Source organism: Octopus bimaculoides, chromosome 5, assembly GCF_001194135.2.
Source record: "Octopus bimaculoides isolate UCB-OBI-ISO-001 chromosome 5, ASM119413v2, whole genome shotgun sequence".
Classification (NCBI taxonomy): Eukaryota; Metazoa; Mollusca; class Cephalopoda; order Octopoda; family Octopodidae; genus Octopus; species Octopus bimaculoides.
Genome location: NC_068985.1, coordinates 118,309,903 through 118,324,679, shown reverse-complemented (window position 1 = coordinate 118,324,679; position 14,777 = coordinate 118,309,903). Strand labels below are relative to the sequence as shown.

The 14,777-nt window shown below is 35.4% G+C and overlaps 1 protein-coding gene across 2 annotated transcripts in view; it reads right to left on the bottom strand.

Moving 5' to 3' along the window:
* Positions 1 to 8,103: 8,103 nt before the first annotated feature.
* Positions 8,104 to 14,777, bottom strand: part of LOC106883670 (bifunctional heparan sulfate N-deacetylase/N-sulfotransferase) — a 119,830-nt gene continuing 113,156 nt past the window's right edge. For both annotated transcript variants that reach the window (XM_014934769.2, XM_014934768.2), the window contains exons 12-13: positions 14,551 to 14,660; positions 8,104 to 13,074 (exon numbers count right to left, since the gene is read on the bottom strand). In XM_014934769.2, coding sequence (XP_014790255.1) covers positions 12,846 to 13,074; positions 14,551 to 14,660 — 339 coding nt within the window. In that variant the 3' untranslated portion in view covers positions 8,104 to 12,845. The remainder of the gene's footprint in view (positions 13,075 to 14,550; positions 14,661 to 14,777) is intronic.

Genomic DNA, 14,777 nt, shown 5'->3' with positions numbered 1-14,777 from the left:
GTCGTCTGTCGTTACGTTCTGAGTTCAAATTCTGCCGAGGTCGACTTTGCCTTTCATCCTTTCGGGGTCGATTAAATAAGTACCAGTTACGCACTGGGGTCGATATAATTGACTTAATCCGTTTGTCTGTCTTTGTTTGTCCCCTCTGTATATAGCTCCTTGTGGGCAGTAAAGAAATAGGTATTTAATCTGTCTTTACGTTCTGAGTTCAAATTCCGCCGAGGTCGACTTTACCTTTCATTTTTCCAAATCGATAAATTAAGTACCAGTTGCGTACTGGGGTCGATCTAATCGACTAGCCTCCTCCCCCAAAATTTCGGGCTTTGTGCCGAGAGTAGAAAAGAATATAAAACACTCAATCAGTCTTCCTTAGTAGAATGAATTAAATTTCTTGAGTATCCTCCCTTGAGCCATCATTAGATTCATTACTCACGAAGTAGTGATAACACAACAGAGAACAGGTGGACCACCAACTGTTCATATCAAAGTTTTTATGGTCCACAGCAAGTTTTATGGCCTACTGTGTTGTTACATAATACAATTAAAAGTAATTTTATAGCTAGTGGTCTATGAGGTTTTCCATGTGAAGCGAATAAAAGAATATCATCCATGAAAGATTGCATATCATTGTACTAGAGTACCAGTCCCCACCCCCGATCATCTTGAATTGCCTGTTCTCCGCAGGCTCAATATCATGGATCACCATGTCAGTCTTCTCTTCTGCTCTCCTCATATAATCTTTGTATTTTAACCTGTGGCTTAGTGGTTAGGTTATCCGGCTCAAGATCGTAAAGGCATGAATTTGATTCCTTGTGGCATGTTGTGTCCTTGAGCAAGACCCTTTATTTCAGCTTGCAAAAAAATGAGTAGTACCTGTATTTCAATGGGCCAGCCTCGTCACATTCTGTGTCATGCTGTATCTTCCTTTTAAGGATGTGTTTGTCTATGGAGAGCTCAACCACTTGCACATTAATTTCACGAGTATGCTGTTCTGTTGATCAGGGTAACTGGAATACTTGTCGTTGTAGCTGACAAAGTGCCAGTTTTTCTTGATCGTATTTATCTATGTAATTCTTGATTTTTTTTTCCTTTCTTCCCCTTCATCTTTACATTCTATTTACAGTTTCTGTGAATCTTTTTGTAATTAAGAATATTTTAGTTTTCTCTTTTTGATCGTGTGAACATGAGTTGAGAATATATAATTATAAGGAGTCATCTCCATATATTTAATCTCACAAAATTAGATTTATGAGAGCTTTTTTGATAACCTGAGACAAGAATTGAACCCACCAGTTTCATTGTTAGCAACTCAACTATGATCAACTTACTTTTCCATCCCAATATATTGAGTGATAATTGTGGGAAATTATTAAAATGTCAACAAGTTCATGCTTAGGTGAAATGCTGGTGACAGCTTGACAATAATTGTTACAACATCAATACAGTGTAACTACATTCATAATTGATATGACTATTCATTTGTAACTTTCCACACTATATTGATACAGGAAAAACAATTGTCAAGCTGTCATCAACTTTCTACCATTTCACAAGCAGAGGCTTGTTTACATTTTAATAAATACCATCACCATGCAACCTGGAAATGAAAGTTTTCAGAAAATCTCGTGGAATTAATTAACAACAAAACCAGTCCTCTGAAGCAGCCAAAGAAGCCCCCAACAGCCTTAATTACACAGTGAAACTCTACATACGTATAGATATCATCATCTTTTTTAAGTCAACTTTTTCCAGGCTGGTATAGGTGTGATAGAACTACATCAGTCAGCTGAATACCCTCCCTGACCTACTTGTTTTCAAATAAAGTGCTATACTCCACTGGTTTTCCCATGTCAAACTGAACATTTTGTTTATAGAAGGAAATGTATAAATTTCACTGGTGCACAATATTTGATACAATGACACATGGAAACTCCCCATTTGCATTATATACGACACACATGCTTCTGTTTAGTAAATATTGCTAAATTTCTCTCGGAAGACACTGGTGAAATGATCAAAGGCTGTAGCAGAAGACACTTGCTAAAGATGCCATGCAGTAGGATCAAACCAGAAACCAAGTGGTTACAAATCAAACATCTTAACCATACAGCCATACAATGCATCTTGGGTATAGCTCCATATTTGTAATTATTGAAGTATTAGAGTTTGCATCACCAGTCTGGAACCCCTATCTTGCTCGGCATATCAGTCTCATGGAAACTGTTCAGAAACATGCAACCAGACAAATACCTGCCATGTTGAACGTCTTGCTTCCTTGGGCATGGACACATTAAAGCTCCAACATTTGGCAACTGACTTGATAGACGCCCACAAGATTATCTACCATCTTTCCAACTTGGGATATTTTTGAATTACATATGTTTAACACTCATGGACATACTTACAAAAGCAAAAAAACAACACAGCTCACATGATTTTTGGAAACATTTCTTAGCACTCAGAATTATTGAAACATGGAATAAATTACCTCCATCAGTTGTTAGTTATCAAGACACTACATCCTTCAAAACTTCCATGCTTCTTGAAATTTGCCAGCAGCACACCTGATGTCCCCCACCCCATTACTTCTTTCTTTTTTTTTTAAGGACTTCTGCGCTGTTCACTTCCTGTCCATATTCTATGTATTGTTCTTGCAGTTTTGGTTACATTTTTTAATGAGCTGTAGTGCACCTGAGCACTGTATACAATAAGTTCATTATCATTATCATTAATAGTTAGTTGGGCATTAAAGAGAGAAGAGAACAAGTTAAATCTGAAGATAATCTAAAGAGACTCTAAGATATCTAAAGAATTTAATGCGACTCAAAATCCAGTTCTTAATTATTTTCTCTCATTAACTTGGTTATAAAACCAAAACAATCTTCATAACAAGAGACTCAGTATGTTTACATACACACAGTAGTAATCTGCATACAAGGTAGTGTAATTTCAATGTGTAATTAATCCTGATGACATTGTATTTTTTTTGGGGGGGGGGTCAAAACAGTATCATTTTCTGTATGAAACCTTGTTTAAAAAGTATAAATGCTTAAATCAAGAGCTTGTGATATAGATATACTTGTCCTGAAAAAATTTAATTAGTAAATTTCAGGGTTTTTTTACTTCATGGTACTGTTGAGATCAAATAAAAACAATTACTGATGAACTTCACATAGAAAGTTTTTTAAAAAATGTTTTAAAGTCGAAAATTTAGATAAAAATATTGGAACCTATTGCATACCTTGATAAAAATATTGGAAGCTATTGCATACCACAGTTTTTAAGATGCTCAAGCATTAATATGGATTTACTAAAGACTTAAATTATATTTTTTGAAACCTACAACTCTCCTTGCCCCATAGTACACCATTTGAGAAATACTAGGTTAAAGTGACCTGTCATCATACTTGTTCAGATTTTTACTGTGTTATCTTAACTAGTGGGTTACATGTGCACAATACTTGAAAGTATGTTGGAAGTAACAACAGTAATGATAGAACTGCCCACTATTTTATCAATCACAACAATATCGAGTTAATTAATAAAATAGAACTTGTTTTGTTCACTATTGTAGTATCCAGAAAGATAGGAAATAAATCTTGATAATATTTTAGCCATCATTGCAGTATCTCCCTAATTAGCAGTATTGCAGTTGCTTAGCCTCCAGATCAGCCCTGAATGAACAAATCTATGATCAAAGGTATTCCAGTTGTAACCATCTCAAAAGTTTTTTCAAAATTTGGTTGTTATTTCTAGTAGATTGAACAACCCCATAGAAATCTTTTGCTGGCTTATTGATTAAACTTCAGGATTTGGACTAAGCATATTAAATTAAGGAAAGACAAGTCAACTATATACATACACATTGCATCACAGAACTATGTCTAATTCTGTACAACCAAGCAGATAAATTCACAACATTTTCATGATGCTTTGTTTTCTTTTTTTCTCCAAACAGATTTGTAGTTCAACATTTTTAAAAATCAAAGTTGTGGGCAGGTCCGTTTTGTTTTAATTATATTTGACATCATCATTATCTATGTGCACTATAACAAAATGCAATGTCTAAGTCTAGTTGCAATTATTTGTTTCGTGTGAAGACAGCGAGCTGCAAGGATTGTTAGTGGCATTTGTTTCTCTTTACAATCTAAGTTCAATTCCACCAAGGTTGACTTTGCCTCTCATCCTTTTAGAGTCAATAAAATAAGTACCAGTTGAGCACTAGGGTCAATGTAATTTATTTCACCCTTTCCCTCGAAATTGCTGGCCTTGTGCTAAAATTTGAAATTGTGTGGGTGGCACATAAAAGACACCATTTCGAGCGTGGCTGTTTTCGTGCGGGTGACACGTAAAAGCACCCACTACACTCTCTGAGTGGTTGGCGTTAGGAAGGGCATCCAGCTGTAGAATCTCTGCCAAATTAGATTGGAGCCTGGTGTTGCCATCCGGTTTCACCAGTCCTCAGTCAAATCGTCCAACCCATGCTAGCATGGAAGGCGGACGTTAAACGATGATGATGATGATGATGTTATTTGTCTAGTGAATTTATATATCTTCTTGATAGCTTCTCCTTGGTGGTGGTGTGTATGTGGTGGGAGGAATGGCAACATCAAACAAAGAAACAGCCAAAATGCACTTATATTTTATTCATGTTTATAATGAGAACGAAGTTAATGAATTGGAAGAATTACCAAAACACTTGATAGAGTGCCTGGCAGTATTTCTTCTGACACTCTGTGTTATAAATAACTTCAAACATGCTGAGGTCAATTTTGCTTTTCCTCCAATCAAGTTTTGATCAGGTTGATGAACTGATATGACAACATCACATGTGATGACTTGTATTTTCTCCAGTACTTTGTGTTTTGACAGTTATAACGTTAGTGCCAAGCTGTATCAATCCTAAAATGGTAAACTTTTCTTTGAGCATCAGTGATGTGGAGACTTGCATGAATAAGCAAGTGGTAGTTTTCCACTTAAAACCTTGCCCAGGCCTATGTATACAGGTACATGGTCAAATTCAATCAATGGAGGTGTAAGAAATATCGTTCATTATTTAACCTTTAGGTTAAATACCTAATTCCTCACATCAAACTTTAAGAATGAAAAATGAAGAACGGATAACGCAGTCTCTAAACCAGAAACATAACAATATTTATTCTTGTAGTATATTCATACAGCATGGTTATTCGGCAGTTCTTGTCGGTATATTCATACAGCATTGGTTATTCGGCTGTTGGTCGTTCCATCACTTGTCCGCTGATCCCGTCACACGAGTTAGTTCGGTCTCGAAGAGAGCGATACAAAACACGTCCTTCGCCCACGAAGTTGTCGACACAAGAGAAAGATAAATGCGGGAAAACGTTGAGAGAGTCGAACTACGCATGCACATGAGACAAGGCGTTACTACAGAGGTCTCCAGTTACTGAGAACAAACCCCACCTCTTTCAGTCTATCTTCCTTGTATAATGCACAATTTTATTCACTAAAAGGCTAAGTCTCTTTAACAGAGACAGAATGTGATGATGGTGACAAGATGTGAGTTAATAATCCCCTAGCTGACAGGCAAAACCCCTATTTCCAAGACCAGTTGCAGCACTCTTTAAAATTTACAGTGTTATATATCAATTCACTGGGTGTGAGGTTTTCATCTGCATGGAGTGTAACCACAGCTAAGTTCATATTTTACGAAGCTATACTCAAGCTAACAAAACACCACATTTTTTTTACTTTTAATATTTTTAATGATGTATTAGAGGAATGATGGGTCTCAGATTGAAGGGAAGAAGTTATCCTCAGTCCTGAACTAAGAGGACTCTACTAAAGGCACTCAAGAACCAAGTGGTGATATTAAATGATGCAACAGTTTAAATCTACCACTAAAGAAAATGAAAGGTCCTTCCAACAGACTTCTACACAAGTTTCTATTTACTAAATTTCAGTCACAAGATTTTGGTTGATCCACGGTTATGGTAGAAGGCACTTAAAAAAGTACTGTGCAGTAAAGATTTAACTCAAAACCACATAAGTACAAAGTGAATTTCTTAAAACAAAAAAAAAAAAGCTTTATTTTTGATTTTTTTGTTGTAATAATGCTGTAGCATATAAGGTTAGAAGGAACCATTTTATAGTTTAATGTCCTAGTAAAAACCTCTCAGCTGGTTGTGAGGTACCCTGCCAGGTACTCCACCTCTTCTGGTACACTTTAAAGACATACTATAGTAATAAAATGAAAACAAAATGGGTGTATGCTTGTATTTTGCAACTACACAGTTCTAGATTTGATCTCACTATGTAATATCTCAGTCAAGTGTGGAATTTGGTAGAGAGAAACTGCAGAAAATATTAAGAAACTTATCATGTTTGTTCATGGTGTCTTAAAGTACTTCAGTCTATACATGTGTGACTATTTTTCTATTTATTTATTCTACATATGAACGAGGACAGCTGCATAAAGTGCCAGTATCTGTGGAGGGAACCTGTGAAAGAGATAGACCCAAGAAGACATGAGGTGAGGTGGTAAAGCGTGATCTTTGAATGTTGGGTTTCATGGAGGTGATGACAAGTGATCAAGACCTTTGGTGATTTGCTGTGTTTGAGAGGACTCGTCAAGCCAAGTGAAATCAAAGTTGTGGCTGGTGTTGATAACATGTAAAAGGTACCCACTATGCTCTTGAAATGGTTGGCATTAAGAAGGGCATCCAGCTGTAGAAACCATGCTAAATCAGACTGGAACCTGGTATAGCTCTCCAGCTTGCTAGTTCCAGTCAAACCATCGAACCCATGGCAGCATGGAAAGTAGATGCTAAATGATGATGATGTATATTTTTCAAGTTGGACAGGAGTTACCACTGAATTTTGTAACAGTTTGTTGTTCATCAAGTGTTGAAAAAATACCTCAGTTATAGAATAGTAGATTACTTTATGCACCATTAATTTACACTGAAAAAGTCCTTGTATCTCAAAACTGGGTCACCATTGTTACACAGGAGCCCATATAGAGAAAATGAAACAAAAACAAATGAAGTAAGCAGGACATTTCTCAGATCTGAGAAAGACCATGATGACAATGTGTGTGTGTGTGTGTGTGTGTGTGTGTGTATGTACACATGTGCTTTGCTAATGTATATTCATGAAAGATGTAAAAATGCAAACAAAGGTGTAAAGATAAATCCAATAAACCAGTACTTTTAAACTAAAAACCCAATGATATTTGTTTTGCTTCAGGAGTACAGAGTCTCTTGACATTTTAACCATTAAAAATGCAGTGGACCATTCACCAATCCATTGGGAACCTACAACCAATAACACTGCTATTGGACTACAGCCATGCTAGGGTACGACCTTGAAGGGTTTTATATACCCTCTCAGTTATATTGGCACCAGTGCTCATTCTTAAAAAAGCAAATTAAAAGATTCACTTGAGGGTTTGGCAGAATGTCACACCCTGCACTCTGAGTTCAAATACTGCCAAGGTCAACTTTGCCTTTGATCCTTTCAGAGACAAAGTATCAGTCCAGGATAGTGGATTGACTGAATTGTCAGAGGGTTAAGCCTTGTAGTATCAATTTAGGCTACTTGTAGCTATGACAACACTGGTGCCAAACTTTTTCAGCTCAAGTTAAAGGACCTTCTTTTCTTTGAAAAGCATTGGTATCATGATGATGAGAAGCCAGTCTTCCTGAAAACATTTCACCCAGGCCTATGCATTCATGTGCAGTTGTATGATCAATCTTTACTGATGGAGGCCCTACTTATTTTTAAGTCAGGCACTTATGTTAGTAATCTCTATATATAGCATTAAATTACAGGACAATCATAGAGCACTTTTTTTTTTCAAGTAGTGCCAGTATTGAGGCAAACACAGAGACATACCTATACAAGCACAAACACACACACTCACAAAATAAGCTACACAATCTCCATGTGCCAGTTTTGCTCACAATGCATTAAATAGTCTAATGCCAGAGTAGAAAACTCTTGCCAAAGATGATACACAACGGGGCCATATGAAGTGAATTTCCTAACCATACACCCTTGCCTGTAAACTAAAACAATGAAGAACAAATAAAACAAGACAAAAAAAAAGAACAAAAACTGGAATAACTATAAAAAACCCATAAACATAAGTTTGTTTAATAAATGAAAAGAAAAATCAACAAAATCATACAGAGTTATAAAAATGTTATTGCTTGTAAAAGAAAATATCAAAGTTGAACATGAGATATCGACACACGACTTAATGTTGCTTTTCTCCCTCAAAACCTTTCACCAATATTGGAAACCGTAGCAAGTCATGTTTGATAACTAAAATCGAAACAATACAGAGTTATCTCCCCGAAGCCTATAGGATAATGCGGCTGCGCTTATCTCGGTTTTCAAGACATTTTGGCCTGGAGTACAAGATCATTTCTTCCTTCTGAACAGGATGCCAGCCCACTGCAAGATTCACTGGTACTCAATTTCAGATGAGAGTACTAGAACAACTCCGTATGTGTGCGCGCGCATAAATACACTGGTTGAATAAGCTTTTAGATGAAACTTGTATGACAATCTCACCTCTATTTCTAGTACAGAGCTCCACAATCAGTAAATGATTATAATCTATACTAATTGATAACACTAAATATTACATTAGACATACACACACTGGTATACACAGGTTGTTTTAACATACTATTGCAGCCTGCAAATTTAGACCACTGTAAGACTGAGGTACTAAATTACTGATCACTTGAACTTGGGTTCAATCCTAGCTTCAGTTATTGTGCTAGATCATTAGAGTAGGCACATAACTTGTTCAACTGATAACAGAATGAATTAGTTCACAATGGAGTAATTGGAAATATATAAGATTCCCAGCCTCAAATCATCTGATCTAACTGTACACAAACAAAGAATTCTCTGAATTATTATTATTTTTTTTTTTCTATTATAACAAATAAGTTTGTTTAATAAATACAATTTATGAACAATATTGCTGTTAGTCACATATTGTTAATAATGAGCCAGTCATCGATCCAACTGCATCTAGTCACTAGCTTTTCAGTTTCTTGCTTCTACATACACATACACACATTAAAAAATTTTTTTTTTGAAACTTCCATTAGCTAACTCGTGTATCACAGGAAATTATAAAATAGAACATTTCTAGCAACTGCATTCCAGTTCTCACTATTACTATTATTATACTCTGATCTCTCCACACATACAGTTCCACATCCCTTTTATCCTTTATAAAGGTATTAACAACTTCTAGGAATATTAATCTACCAATGTTTCCCATTTCAATATTTAACCCTCTTATAAAACTTTTTGCTGAATCAGTATGTTGTGATAATTCCATTATTTTATTTTACTATAACATTTGGACAATGATCGTCTTCTTTCTATTCTTCACAACCCTCTTCTTGCATTTGTTTCTCTCGTTTATTCTTGTTTCTTAGATGTTACTCCCCCTAATAAAGACCTGTGAATATCATTGTATTTATTGACCCAAAATGGAATACACTCTTCCTTGCTCAGACAACCTACTAAATTATCCATCTTTTATCTTGCCTAACCTATTGAGCTTGGCATCACAGTCTTATCTAGAAACATATATGCCTTTCTGTCTGTTCAACCCTTTATTCTATGTCTTTCAGTTAATATGGTTACTTTATAACTACAGAAGTCCCTCCTTTTGATAGTATTTGTAGCCATACCTATTCATGTGCAAACATATTGTTTAAAGGCCTTCATGAAATGTCAGGTTGGGTTGGGTTTCATGGACCCACACAATTATTGTTTATATTTATTCCAGCATGATGAATGACTTTTTACTCCAACTGTTATTGAAACAATAACTGGTTAATGTGATACCAATAACTTTATTCCTTCATTTGTTTTGTCTTGTACTCTACCAATAATCAAAATTCCTAGATGTTCAATTTGCTTTCCTCTTCTGTACATCCTGTGGTAGTTGTCTAGATCCCGCTAATCCCCTTTATGTAATATTTATGTATCATCATCATCGTTTAACGTCCGCTTTTCATACTGGCATGGGTTGGACGATTTGACTGAGGACTGGTGAAACCGGATGGCAACACCAGGCTCCAATCTGATTTGGCAGTGTTTCTACAGCTGGATGCCCTTCCTAACACCAACCACTCCGAGAGTGTAGTGGGTGCTTTTACGTGTCACCCGCACGAAAACGGCCACGTTCGAAATGGTGTCTTTTATGTGCCACCCACACAAGAGCCAGTCCAGGGGCACTGGCAACGATCTCGCTCGAAAACCCTACAAAGGCCAGTCAGGCGGTACTGGCAACGGTCACGCTCAAGATGGTACATCTTATGTGCCACCCGCACAAGAGCCAGTCCAGGGGCACTGGCAACGATCTCACTTGGCTTGCCGGGTCTTCTCACACACAGCACATTTCCAAAGCTCTCGGTCAGTATATATATATATATATATAAGGAAATTTTTATATCCAGCATAACATGGATGTTTTGTTAGAATGTGAAATACTGTAGTAATTATCTTGAGAGTCTCTCAAGTTAAATACCACAGTATTCAGTGTTCTAACAAAATATTCATATTAAGTTGGATATGTGTGTGTATGTGTGTATTTATACATACACACAAGATTGGTTGCCACAGTTATCGAGTGTTCCCATGCCACTCACAAAGTACAAGTCAATCTGTAGATATGATAGAACTTGTCCAAGATGCCATACTGTGGGACTGAACTTGAAGTCATTTTGTTGCAAAGCAAACTTCTTAACCATACAATGCCTGCAGCCATTATGAAATAAGAATGTTCATCTCACCCACAGTTGTGTGTGTGTGTGTGTGTGTGTGAGTGAAAGAGAGAGAGAGAGTGTATTCATTCAGTTTACATCCATTTTTCATGCTAATATAGGTTGGCTAACTACATATACAGGCACTGTTTTATAACCAAACTCATTCTTTGTGGCTTACCTTTATCTGTTTCCTGAGTAAAATAATCAACTGTCACCTGTGAATGAGAACAGCTTTGTAAAATGTACAGTTTACTAATTGTGTTAGAGTACCTATGTAGTTGTGAGCAGACAAACACCCTCTCAACTACTCCTATCCTTTGAACCTAGCGTTACCTCTGTGATGCAGTAGCTCGAAGGAAAGGGAGCTATACCACCACTCAGCTGGTAATCATTTACAGCTAAGTAGACTGACTGGAGCAATGTGAAATGAAGAACCTTGCACAAGAACACAATGTGCTGCTTGATCCAAGATTTCAACCCACAGCCTTATGATCATGAGCTAAATCACCCCAACTACTAGCCGTCACATGTTTTTCAAGAAAGGGACTTTTATTCCACTTGTTTTTGGAAATTCAGAGCTAAAAATGATTTGTTGACAGGGAATGTCAAGTGTCATTGTTTTTAGCTCGATGCTTTCATGCAGGGACATGGAATGTAAACATTCTCAAATGTACACACGCATATAACAAGCTTCCATAGTTTTCATCTACCAGCTCTATGCAAGACATTGGTCAGACCAACTCAAAGCTACAGTAGAAGACACCTGCCTACAGTGCCATGCAGTGACACTTTGGGTAGTGCATATGTACATATGTAAGGCTGAACATGTGAATCTAATCCACATGTATTCTATCTAAGCTTTCCTTTTTATCTCCTTTAGTCCCTTCCCAGTCTCTCCTGGACTTTCCTCTACTATCCAACAAAGAACTGTTTGAAACATTATACTTTTATTCTTTCTTTGAACATCAACCTAATAATACTAACTATGAATGCCCCTTATACTTATGCTGTATTTTGATATTTGTATTTCCCTTGCTTCAGATTATATATATATATATATATATATATATATAATGTAATGTACTTTAATTAAAGAGACCATATCATACTTGGCTTTCAAACAAGTGACTTAGTTCAGCATCTTAACTATTCAGCTGCAACACCTACAGTAAATTGTAGTTCTCAAATGATATTTGGATTTTATTAGCAGTACAACTAACAAGAAACCCACACAGCATGCAAAAGAAAAATATAACAACAAAACGATGGAGGGCAATTATCAGCTGTTCTAGGAATTTACAGCATTACAATTAAGATTAAATGACTTGCATAGTGTTCCAATCTGGCCAGCACCATGACAATTAAACCTTCCAAAACAAAAAATGTAACATATATTTGGGGAAAAAATTTTTTTTTCCTGTTGTTCAATAAATGTTAACACTTTTGAATACAAATAAATCATACAATATTCACATCATTATATATATATATATATATAATGCTCTCTGGAATATTTTATTGAAGAAGAATAGCTGAAATACATCAAATCCTGATAGCATGAGACTTACACCAACCAAATTATACTCAAATATTAAGCATTCCATACATGAGAATGTATTCACTTGTATCACTGTAGTAATTATGAAGAAGGATGATAATATAATGAGAAGTAGAGAGAGAAATGATGGTTTGTTCCTCTCATAAATGCTTATGTGATTAATTATAGAAATTGAATTTTAAAAATATCTTAAATTTTCTTACAACATAAAATCCTCATATTCCTATTGACTTTATCAAAATGCTTGGGAGGCAGAGAAGGAAAAGAGTTGATGTGTTAATGAGTAGGAAATTGTAGACACAATTTTTTTAATGCATTCATTTTGGGGTTTTGAGTTTTGATTTTTTGTTGGGTTTTTTTTTTTGTTTTTTTTTTTGCCAAGCAAGAACTAGAATGTTCTTTAAATGTTAGATGAATAATCTAAACAGGTGTATATTAATTGTATTTTTACATAAATATTTTGTGTGTATGTGTGTGTGGTTTTGAAATTACATATATATATACTATAAGGTTTCTTGGAGATCTTCTTTAAGCCAAGCTGGTACTGGAGTGGCTTGGTTTAGTTTCATAAGTAATTTTGATAGAGCTACATTGTGTCGGCGAAAGAACATTTTCAAGAATCTGTATGCTGATTCCTCCATAGGAGGATATACTCTGCCCTTGCCTGGTCCAAGGCACTTGGTGTTATCTGTTGACAAGACTTGACAGTAGAACTTCTTCTTGGCATCATAACTACAACAGAGAGGAAATTATAGGTTAGAAAAATTTATAAGTCACCAATTTCATCAGAAGTTTTTTTTTTATATGTTACTATTAGCTTCACAAGCATCTTTATTTATTGTATCACTGCAAGAGTTTATGGATTTACAGAACAAAACAGCCATAGGGATCAGAATAATGTAACTGAATAAAACGACACAGGAAAACATGCAAATTTTAGGTTTTATTTCAATACAATAAAAAGTAAACATTTGTGAAATTTGATCAATAAATACTAGTCTCTTTTCATTAGATACAAACATCATACTCATATTTTAAGAAGGAGAAATGGAAATTGCAACATTCATACTTTTCCCCAGAAGAATTAGAGGTGTGTGGGTGTGTGGGTGTGTGTGTGTGTGCGCACGTGTTAGTGATGAGAAATGGCATCTACCAAGAATTAAGGTAACATTATCTTCTGTATTTTTAAAAAATGTATTCTCACTTCTACATTTAAACAGCATAATTAATTAGAGAGAATTTCCATTATTAGATTTCATAAAATATTTGCTCTAAAAATCTAGTTGGACATGACAGCTGCAGTCATTATCATTATGAATTTAACATCTATTTTCATCTTTTGCTACACGCAGAAATGAACCTGATACATTATAAGCCACAGTTGGACTTCGTCAAAACTGTGTTACGAATGATTGAAACTTATTTGCATCATGCTTTGTTACAATAAGAACCTAACAATTCAATATTTTCCCTACAAAAATATGTAACACAAATACTTGACTAGATACATCTATCTTTTCAATTCCTGAAAATGGTGAGGTTTTCTTACAAACATGTGGTACACAGGAACAGCTCTCGTGTTTTTTGATGTATTAATGGTTGTTTAAAAAACTAAAATAACACTTAAAAAACTAAAATAAACAGATTTGTTTTAGATTACAATACCAAACAATTTCAAGCTGCAATCCCCATCAGCATTTTAACATCAACTTTACCCAGGATGGCATGAGTCAATGGCCAGATGCTCTTCCTGTTGCCAATCCTCTTTTGTTTCAAATAAGGTACAATTTCCTTCAGTCCTTTGAACAACAAACAGCTCAATAGCTATAAACATTTCCATAGCAGATTGTAAACAAAGACATGGTCACATACACAATACCAGTTTTTTTGGGAAAACACAGACATAACAGGCTTTCTAAAGCTTCCATTTATTCCATTTACAATTCCACTTACATGGTAATGGTCACTCTGAGGTGACAGAAGATACCTGCTTACAGAGCCATGCAATGGAAATGGAGCTGAAACCACATGGCTTCAAAGTAACCTTCTTAATAACATGGCTATACCTTCAAATTGTATAGACAAAGGTTTGAAAAAAGTCACCCAAATAGCATCCAGTAGAGAAATATGTAAAATAATAAACTTCCACAGAGTGTGGAAATCTCTAAAAAAGTTAAGTAACAAATGAAATTAATATAAAATTCTCACCGTAATAGTTTTCTAAAATCAATATAAGGCTTCACTTCAATAAACTTCTGTATTTTAGACATAACCAATGGTGGGTTGTCCTTTATTTCTTGACCATCAAGGATAAGTAGCTGGAAGTTTGGGGAGAGAGAAAAAAATATATATATATTAATGAAATTACTTTTTTTTAATATTTATATTACTTGTCAGAAGTTATCAAATCGCAACAACATTGAATGTATACTGAA